At 44.0% G+C, this 10,956-nt stretch overlaps 1 protein-coding gene across 2 annotated transcripts; it reads right to left on the reverse strand.

Annotated features, from left to right (window-relative positions):
* Positions 1–7,114: 7,114 nt before the first annotated feature.
* LOC119268373 (UBP1-associated protein 2C-like) lies at positions 7,115–10,703 on the reverse strand. 2 transcript variants are annotated; one of them, XM_037549990.1, is made up of 2 exons: positions 9,306–10,703; positions 7,115–7,534 (listed from the first exon to the last, which is right to left on the reverse strand). In XM_037549990.1, exon 1 carries the CDS (start codon positions 10,627–10,629, stop codon positions 9,307–9,309), a length of 1,323 nt encoding a protein of 440 aa, XP_037405887.1. In that variant the 5' UTR covers positions 10,630–10,703; the 3' UTR covers positions 7,115–7,534; position 9,306. The 2 variants fall into 2 exon arrangements, with proteins under 2 accessions (XP_037405887.1, XP_037405886.1); XM_037549989.1 differs by having other exon boundaries at positions 7,115–7,518; positions 9,306–10,702.
* Positions 10,704–10,956: the final 253 nt, after the last annotated feature.

Below are 10,956 nucleotides of genomic sequence, written 5' to 3' on the forward strand. Positions count from 1 at the left end.
AGGGGGATAGCTAGTCCTATCAAAGACTACGCTTCTGGCATCCTCCATCTTGAAGCATATAGAAAAGAGTAGATGGTAAGTTCACCAAGTATCATCGCATAGCATAATCCTACCCGGCGATCCTCTCCTCGTCGCCCTGTGAGAGAGCGATCACCGGGTTGTATCTGGCACTTGGAAGGGTGTATCTTATTAAGTATCTGGTTCTAGTTGTCATAAGGTCAATGTACAACTCTGGGTCATCCTTTTATCGAGGGACACGGCTACTCGAATAGATAAACTTCCCTGCAGGGGTGCACCACATTTCCCAACACGCTCGATCCCCTTTGGTCAGACACACTTTCCTAGGTCATGCCCGGCCTCAGAAGATCAACACATCGCAGCCCCACCTAGGCACAACAGAGAGGTCAGCACGCCGGTCTAAATCCTATGACGCAGGGGTCTGGGTCCATCGCCCATTGCACACATGCATGTTGCGAGGGCGGCCGGAAACAGCCCTAGCCTCCCTAATACAAGAGCACACGTTCCAGTCCAATCCGGCGTGCGCCGCTCAGTTGCTGACGTCAAAAAGGCTTCGGCTAATACCACGACGTCGAGTGCCCATAATTGCTCCCGTGTAGTTGGTTAGTGCGTATAGGCCAATGTCCAGACTCAGATCAAATACCAAGATCTCGTTAAGCGTGTTATTTAGAAGTAACCCGGACGCCGACCAGGGCCAGGCCCACCTCTCTCCTAGGTGGTCTCAACCTGCCATGTCGCTCCGCCACAAAGTAACAGTCGGGGGCCATCGTGAACCCAAGCCCACCACTACCTGGATGGAACCATCCGCCCCTTCAGCCCCACATCGGAATCACTTGCGGGTACTCTACAAGCCAACCCGACTTTAGTCACCACATGTATCACATATTATGTATATAAGTATATACTCGTGATCATCTCCCAAGTGATCACGGCCCGATAGTATAGCATGGCATAAGGACAAGAATGTAGGGCCACTGATGGGATACTAGCATCCTATACTAAGCATTTAGGATTGCAGGTAAAGGTAACAACAGTAGTAGCAAAGACAGGCTATGCATCAGGATAGGATTAACGGAAAGTAGTAACATGCTACACTACTCTAATGCAAGTAGTAGATAGAAGAATAGACGATATCTGGTGATCAAGGGGAGGGCTTGCCTGGTTGCTCTGGCAAGAAGGAGGGGCCATATTCGATGTAGTCCAACACACGGACATTGGCAGTGGTGTCGGAGTCTACCGGAAAGGAGTAACGGAGGGAGGACACAATAAATAACAGAGCAATCAAATGTAACACAAAGCAAGACGCGGCAATACGTTGTGCTAGGGCTGACCTAACATAGGAATATGCGATACCGGCGAAGGGGGGAAACATCCGGGAAAGTATTCCCAGTGTTTCGCGTTTTCGGGCAGATGAACCGGAGAGGGAAAGTTGCGTGTTCGCTATGCTAGGGACGGGTGGTGGACGAACGGGCTGTGTATTCTGATTCGTCTCGCCGTTCTGAGCAACTTTCATGTACAAAGTATTTTCATCCGAGTTACGGATTATTTAATATTAATTTTTAAAGTTTTAATTCATTTCTTTTAATTAGCAGAATTAATTTAAATCAAAAAGCATTTATGATGTCAGCATGATGTCAGCATGATGTCAGCATGATGTCAGCAGTCAACTCTGACCGTTGACCGGTCAAACTGACAAGTGGGTCCCACTGTCATTGACCTAGATTAACTAAGCATGTTCATTAGTTTAATTTGTCATTAGGTTAAACTAATTAGGATTAATTAAGTTAATTAATTACTAAATATAATTAATTATTTATTTATATTTTTTGATTCCTTCTCTTTTCTTTTTCTTTTTTTTGACATGGGGCCCATTGGCCAGTGGCACAGGCCTAACGGGGCGTGGGCTTTAGCGGGCGCGGGCGTGCGGGCGCCGGGCGCACGCCCGGACCAACCGCGGTTGGACGAGCGACGCCGGCGAAGCGGCCCAGGGACGGCGCAGGCTCATGGGTGGGGAGGGAGCGGCGAGCGCACAGGGCGGCACTGCGGCGGGCGTGCAGGGCGGCGCGGCAGGCGCGCACCGCAGCGGGCAGGAGGCAGGCGGGGCGTAGCGCGGCAGCAAGCGACAGGGGCGAGCGGGAGTAGCGGGCGGGTGAGCGAGGTGCGTCGGGAACGAGCGCCGCAGCGCAGTCATAGGCAAGCAATAGCAGTCGGCGTGAGCGGCTCGTGCGTCAGCTAGCAACGATCAGCAGCAGAGCAGGGGAGCGGGCAGTGGCCGGAGCCGGCGTCCAATGGCGACGACATCGAGTAGAGGCGGCCGCCGGAGCTCGGACTCGGTGGGTTCGCCGCCACGGCCTTGCGCGTGAAGAGTTAACGGGCTGGGCGACTTCTACGCGATGCCACGAGCATGATGGCGTGCTCGGCTGGTCCGAGAACAGATGACGAAAGCGGTGACAAGCATCGGCAGCGCCGGCGAGAGCAACGACAATGGCGGCAGCAGCTACGAGCATGGAAACGACCGGTAAGGAGAGGGGTTTCGAGCGGGAGCTCACCTTGAAGCGCAAGAAAGGCTCGTCGGGGTTCGGGAACAGCAATGACGGCCGGGATCAATGAGGTTCGCCGGTGAGGCAGAGGAAGAAGACGACGTCGTGGGTGACGCAGCGGCGGTCTCCCAGCTCCGATCCGGTGGTGTGGCCGAAGAAGAAGAACCCTCCGGGGCTCCTGGACATCCTTCGGTGGCGCGGGGAGCACGGTGGCCGCGGGATCGAGCATGGCCATGGCAATGGTGCTACGGGTGTGTGCTCGGGGAAGAGAAGTGGCGAGATGGAGAAGAGAGGGAGAGGAGCTAAGGTTTGTTGCGGGGGCCCGGGGTTCGATCTTATCTTCTCCGGAGCTCGGATGGATGCCCGACGCGTGTGGATCGCCGGCCATGGCGCCGGGGGATGAATGCCACGGCCCCTGCCTTCTGTAGCAAGAGGTGGAGGAAAGTGGGGTTGGGCTGGGCCAGTGCATTCTTCAATGGGCTGGTTAAGTGCACATTACATATTTTCGCTCTTTTTTTGTCAAAGCTTTTGTCTCAATTTTCTATTTATTTTAGGCACTAAATGATATTAGTTCTACAAGACAGTGCACATATAATTCAAATAAAATGTTTTGGGGGCTACACACAAGGTTCCATTTTATTTGGGAAAGTTTATACATTTGTTTACTTTGAAAAGGCCATTTTATTTTCTGTTAGACCACTTATTAATTTTCCTAGGAATTATTTGTGAGTCCAATAAAGTTGGTTTCAACAAGAAGATGATCAGGGGAATTTATAGAGTTATTCGAACATTTTTGTTTTACTATTTGAAGAGATAATTATTTTGACTTTATTTTAAATTTGAATTTTGAATCGGTTTTGAATAAATGCGAGTTTAACAGAAGTAATCGAGGCATCATTAGCAGGGAATTACTGTAGCTTAATTATACGGGCGTCACAACGACGCTCCAATCAAAACTCATATCATGTGATGAATAAAAAATATAGTAATATTACCAATGGTCGGTTGAAGAAAGAGGGGATAACTTCCGCGGCATCCCCAAGCTTAGTTGCTTGGAAGTCCTTGAATATTACCTTGGGGTGTCTTGGGCATTCCTAAGCTTAGACTCTTGCCACTCCTTATTCCTTCATCCATTATGATCTCACTCAAAACTTGAAAACTTCAGCATAGAAAACTCCACAAAACCTTTGTGGTATTCGTTAGTATAATAAAGCAAATCACTACTTTAGGTACTATTGTCAACCCATTCATAGTTTATTATCGTATTATACCTACTGTATTATAACTTTACCATGGCTTATACCCCCCGATACAATTCATAGATTCATCAAAACAAGCGAACAACGCAACAAAAACATAATATGTCAAAAATGGAACAGTATGTAGCAATTTGAACAATGACCATACTTCTGTAACTCCAAATATTCTGACAAATTGGGAAAACATGGGAAATTTGTATATCAATCATGTGGAAAAATTTAGAATTTTATCATGCTCAAGCAAATTTAGATAATTCTTCTACTGGATACAAAAGTTTCTATTTTTGCATAGAATCAAAGCAACTATTATCCAAATCATCCCAAAGGATTTACTTGGCACAAACACTAACTAAAACACACACAAAAAACATAATTGTGTGCACACAAAAAAACTAAAACGATAACTATTGGGTTGTCTCCCAACAAGCTCTTTCTTTATAGCCACTAGAGAGGTTTGCGATTTTATTGATGCTCACATGAAAGATAATAATTGAAGCAAAAAGAGAGCATAATAATATTTCTAACATACTTCCTATGCATAGGCATTTTATATGCAAACAAATTATCTAGACAAGAAATATCTAGCATATGCAAGGAAGAAGAATAAAACATTGACAAGCTCAACGTAACGAGAGGTAATTTAGTAACATGAAAATTTATAGAACCATATTTTCCTCTCTCATAATAATTACATGTAGGATCATAATCAAATTCAACAATATAGCTATCACATAAAATTTTCTTTTCATGATCTAAATGCATAAAGGTTTTATAATCTTCCAAGATAGTGGGATTAACATCAAATAAAGTCATGACCTCTCCAAATCCACATTTATCAAAAAAATTCATAAGATTGAACACTCTCCAAATATGTGGGATTGCTTTTACCTAAAGTTGACACTCTTCCAAAACCACTTTCAATATTATTGTAAACATTATTAGCAATATCATATTCATCATGAGGCTTAAATAAAATTTGAAAATCATAAGAAGCATCACCCCAATCATGATCATTACAATAAGCAGTGGACATAACACAATTAACATCCCCAAGCTTGTAGCTTTGCAAATTATTACAAGGTTTATGACTAGATTATTCATGAATATTAATTGAGTCTTTTTTGGACTTTATTATGCATGATTGTTATAGCTTTGTATTTCTATCTGATCTATCTATTTAGTTTGGCCAATTAGATTGATTTATCTTCAGTGCGTGAGGTGCATTGTGATGGGTTCAGTCTTGTTGTACTCTATCCCAGTGACAAAGTAGGGGACAAGATACGTATTTGTATCGTTGCCATTAAAGGTAAAACAACAGGGTTTATTCATATTGATTGGGTTTACTTTGTCTACATCATAACATTTTGTTTAAGGCGTTACTCTGCTTTATATTTAATACCCTAGATGTATGTTGGATAGCGGTCGATGGGTGAAGTAATAATAGTAAATGCACGTAGGAGTTGATTTATTTGTCTCGCATGTGATGCCTATACGCATGATCATTGCCTTGAATATCGTCATAACTATGCGATTTTCCATCAACTGCCCAATAGTAATTTGTTCACGCATCGTATGCTATGTGTTTGAGAGAGAGAAGCTTACAGGCCAATCCTACTCCACTAGTACTAATAGGCGGCATAGGGGAAAAAGCACAACACCTAGGAATAGAAATCAACAACACAAAAACTTTCTGAGAAATTACCCAGCAAGAAAACGAATTTCGCTCCCGTGCGCTCATCCCTTGCTTGTTCTTTCGGACTAGCACTCTTTCCCTCTCTTTGAAGTAGATTTCTCTTTGTCCCTAAAATTCTTACTTTTTGTCAGATAGTTCCTCTACAATACATGTTTTTCCTTCTTCACAACCTATCACCGAACTATTGCACTCCTTCGTTGCGAACCCCCTCTTCTATCACTATCCTTTTATTGGGAAAAATAGAAGGGTGCAGCAACTCGCACCATCAATAATAGTTATCATAAAAGTTTGACGATGTTTATAATAAAATATATCAACATTCACAATACGAATATAAGTAGATGTTTCATGAATTTAATTGTTTTTGTATAATTTTAGTATTGATATTTTTTTCATATAAATATGGTTAAACTTTAGAAAGTTTGACTTCAAACAAATCTTATATGCGGAGGAAAAATAACCAGGGGGAGATATAAAACTTACAATTTGTTGGGTCAAATCATGTATGCAGAGGAAAAAGAACCGTAGGAAGATATGAAACTTACATTTTGTTGGGTCAAATCATGTAAAAAAGGAAGCCATGGGGGTATCACAAGCAGACTCGGCCTAAATCATGCAACAAAAACAACACCACAACACCATGCGAAGCAACGGTTTCAGTTATCAGAGGGTTGAGATTATAAAATTATTCCCACTAACGGTTTCAGATGAGATTAATTAGTGAAACATAAATTGTTTCACTTAACAAACACATATATTGATTATATTCAAAACAATATCAATGCCTAAGGCATGTTAACAAGTATCACAATAAGTCTAATATGCGAGCTTAAACAAGAATATGTTTTAACTAAGATGACATTCATGTTACAATATCATGGGGAAATTGCAGGATTACAATTGCACGGTGGAATTCTTTTTGAGTCTGTCTTGCAGCTTGAAACCAAGCAAAATCAAACTTGACCAGCTCCCGACTATGATTCAACAACTGATGGAGGCAGATTTTTCTCATATTCAACACCGGCAAGCTCAGGGCGTAAGTCCCACATATATTTCATCATATTTTAACTACTTTTCCAACGCCTAGCTGATCATTTGACTTCTGTTGGGACCACCTAAAGAGAAACGGAATGCATAGGCGAGGTGGGTAGATCAATAGACTAAACCTTCTTCGGAAGGGTCTCACCTGAAAACAGAAGATACATTTCTGCCAACTAACAAAAACTTGTGCAATAATGCAGCACAAACTGGTGCTACAATCAGAACATCTCCGATAAGAAATGAAACAATCATTCCATGGTCCCCATGATATCTAGCATCAACATTTGTGGAATAAATGGAAAAAACTTCCATTTTCTACACTGGCGGAAGAGGGTAAAATCATAGAAATCCAAATCACCAAGGAGTAATTCTCACAACAAATCACACCCTCAACAAGAATACTTGCCACAAACAATACATCAAACAAAATCATAACAGACACTGTTGTGTGTGACGAACGATAATACACTCAACAGACGCATGTATGGAAACTGCACAAAAAAATGATGCCGATGAAAGGAAATCAACAAAATATCCAAACTTACCCAGGACATTGTCAAAAGTAAAAAAAGTTCTTTAGAACCTGCAAAAATATTACAACCCTACCAAGCAGACATGTCGATATCACTCATACATATAAACAGTCCACAGATAAACAAGCAAATTTTCACCATACATGACCATAAGTAACTTGGTATCACAAGACAATACACAAGAATGTAACAATGATAATTCAGGTATTTAAATAGACAGACTGCAAAGCAGTCATAAGAAGTACATGTCTAGTGAAAGAGTTCACATAAAACACTAATCTAGCTTGATTTATCTCTTAACAACGAAAACTCAGAGCAAAACTGATTTCCAGATCAGAGGTAGCCAGAATATGCAAGACATCCATGTATGCAGACAACACTTCTGAATTCAGCACAACCATTCAAAGCACATGCTCCCAAGAGTTGTCAACAACCTGAGTCACACATTCACTAGAATTCAATAAATAGTTCAGCTGAGCAGAAATATACAGACAAAATACAGGTAATATGACACTAAAAACAAGGGTTAGAAATACAATGCTTATAGTTCATCAAGTTCCAAATACCACACCTAATACTTACTTATATAGATGATACAATGCAGGAATAAAAAAGTATAATCAGTTAAAACTACATTTGGCAAACTTTAGAGTAAATACTGCAAAATTAATCAGAACAGAGCAAAATGATGCAAAAACAAAATCAACAAGAGCATAAAAAGAATATTGACGAACAGCAAACCTAGTGTTCATGTTCAAGTGACAAAAAAACTAAATATGGTACAACCAAGATAAAATAGTAATCTTGAAGAGTAATATTTCTACTAACTATAAGATAACACTTTATGTTATATTACGCTTTCAATGATACATAACCAGTCAATTTATCGCAGGATGTGTATAGTTATGTTTTGAATTCACCAATGAACTGAAAGAGTGGCCAATAAAAATGAAAATAAAGCTATTCAAATACAAGATGAGATCCATTCTATGCATAAGCACATGATGTGCAACCGCAAACTAATGGCAGAAACATTAGAAGCAGAGATTTCCCATGGGTGTATTATGTAGTCCAGATGTATATACAATACAACATACTAGGACAGAAGCATTAGACAAACATGGCATAACCAAAACTTCAACATTGGAGAAATCTAACTAATCAAACATAAGGAAGCATTATATAACCGCAATCCATGAATCAAAATCTGGAACAGGAAACTACAGATTGTATGTTTTTGTGATGTGGAACGTGGAAATGTCTAGTTTCAGGTTCTACGAAATGTGCTAATGTTCTGGCATTATGAACTAAATAAGAAACCCAAGGGTGTCGGATCTGAGGAAGAAACTGAATTAGCAACCCAATAAATGTAAAACCTCATCACATCAATCAACATATTTCAGACATTAACAAACATCTAAAATGGTCAAGCATATCAGCATGGGCCCATTACAATACTCTGTACATGACAGAAATTGCTCAGATTGTTTGCCAACTGCTGTCACTCCACAACAGAAACACTATAATCAACTACAAACCAGCATAGTTAGATCAGGGCAACAACACACAGACACATATGATCTGTTAGCATAACCAAAATCAACAACAGCAAAGCTCAATCGTCCAAAAACAACAGCTTGGTCACAAATCATGTACCAACTTTTCACAATGGCATGTCATGAAGGAAGACAGAAAGAAAAAACATGCAACACACAAACACAATACCATTTAGTGCAAGGGATGCATCAGATTATCATGCCAACATAAACATGGCAATGCCACAAAAATTGAAGTATCGACCCACAAAAAACCACAGAATAAGAAGCAAATAGCACACTAACAGGAAAAGTATGGAACATGTCACACGATACACCATTAACCTAGCAACCCCATACCAACCAATCAACTTTTGCAGCACCACATCGCTAAGTCGTCTTACATATTTTGCTAGTTCAAACCAGGCAGCAATCATCCATTCCAGTTACATCACATATTCACATAAAACGCAAACGCAGCATGACGACAATGCAACAATCACAATTTGCAAACAGGCATAACACACCATAGTATTTCAGGCATAACACATAGTATTTCATCATCATCATTAAGAAAATAGCGGAAGACATCTATGATGCACGACTTATTTTGCTACAATATGCCACTTCAAAACAAGCACACTCACCTAGTAAAAGCAAGTAACAACAGAAGGGTGTGAAATTACCTTAGAAATAAGGTGGCACATTGGGGTACATAGGAGGAGCCCTGCCACCTGGTCCTGGTGACATCCCTTGAGGGTCCTGACCCCGGAACCCAGACCCTGGAAGAGGGTAGTTTCCACCCTCGCCATAGCCTGAGGGCAGCCCACCTGAGCCCTGTTGCATACGGTATAGTGACGAAGGTCCCCCCATGCCTAGACCACCATAAGGCCCCATACCAGCAGCACCAAATTGAGACGAGCCCCCAAATGAACCACCACCCAGCCCACCCGCGCCAAATCCACCAGCCCCAGCAGAACCCATCCCGGAATGCATCGGATTTCCCATTGAGCCCAAACCAGCTCCACCACCGCCGCCCATGGACGATGGCATGTTCGCATATGGGTTGGGACCACCAAATGCACCGAACGATGGCATACCATTCCCAGGGCCACCATACTGCCCACCCATCTGCGGTCCACCTAGCCCAAGCCCAGAACCCGTCATGTCCGGCGGGCCACCCTGGAGCATCTGTGGTTGCTGTTGCCCGGCAGGCCCGGATTGTTGTGGTTGCTGCTTCCCCTTCTTCCCCTCGATGGCTAGCTTGCACAAGAGCTGTTGCCCATCGATTACCTTAGTTGAGTCCACTAGTGAGGCCTGCGCCCCCTCAGGTGTCTTGTACACAAAGAGCGCAAAGCCCCTGAACTTGCCCGTCAGCTTGTCGAACCCAAGCGGCCCCTCTTCAATCTCTCCATAGGAAGCAAAGTGCGCGAGGAGGCGCTCTGATGGCATGTCAGCGGGAACGTTCCCAACAAAGATCTTGCGCAGTGAGACGTCTGCTGAAGGGACACCACCTGCGCCGGTAGTCCCACCGGACGGCCCACCGGCCGCGCCAGCGGCCGCGAGTTGAGTGACGGTCACGCGGGCGTCGATCTTCTTGGATGGTTCCTTAAGAGCGAGGAGGGCGGAGTCTGCGTGGCGGAAGGTGACGAATCCGTAGCCCTTGGAACGGCCGGTGGTCTTGTCGCTGATGACCACGGCCTCCTCGAGGTCGCCGTAGGCGGAGAAGATGGCGCGGAGCGAGTCGGAGTTGGTCTCCCAGCCGAGGCCCCGGACGAAGAGCTTGCGCAAGGCCGGGTCGCGGTCGGCGGCGGCGCGCACGGCATCGAGCGCGACCCCGGAGGCGAGCGCCGCGGCGGCGGCGATGTCGGCGAGCTGGTCGCGGGACAGCGGGTCGAGGAGACGCAGGACGTCATCGCGCGTGAGCCCGAGCGCGGCAGCACCGGCGGCGGGGGAGGCGGCGACCGCGCCGTTCTCGTCCGGCTTGCGCTTCTTCGAGAAGGGATCCATGGGCGGGGGCGGCGGGGGAGGAAAAGGGCAAAACCCTAGCTAGGGCTTGGCGGCGCGGGGGGGTGGGTGGGTAGGAAGGGTTCGACGCGACTTGTTGGGTAGGATCAATCGGGGGCTTTTATCGAGCTGGCGGCCGCATGATTTCTCGATCAGGGGATCTCAGTATATATGTGCTTGTGACAAAAAAAAGTGCTAACGTGCGTAAGCTGGACACGTTCACGAGTTGTCTAAAAATTGACGTCCGTTTCAATAAAAAATGTACATATGTCTTCTTTTTTCATGGTAATATGTGTCTCATTCATATCTCTTCCCTAATAATCTCTTCCT

The sequence above is a fragment of the Triticum dicoccoides genome, chromosome 3A, assembly GCF_002162155.2.
Source record: "Triticum dicoccoides isolate Atlit2015 ecotype Zavitan chromosome 3A, WEW_v2.0, whole genome shotgun sequence".
Lineage (NCBI taxonomy): Eukaryota > Viridiplantae > Streptophyta > Magnoliopsida > Poales > Poaceae > Triticum > Triticum dicoccoides.

Coding starts and splice junctions, on each gene's coding strand:
- LOC119268373 (XM_037549990.1), bottom strand. CDS start 10,629: ATGGATCCCTTCTCGAAGAAGCGCAAGCCGGACGAGAACGGCGCGGTC.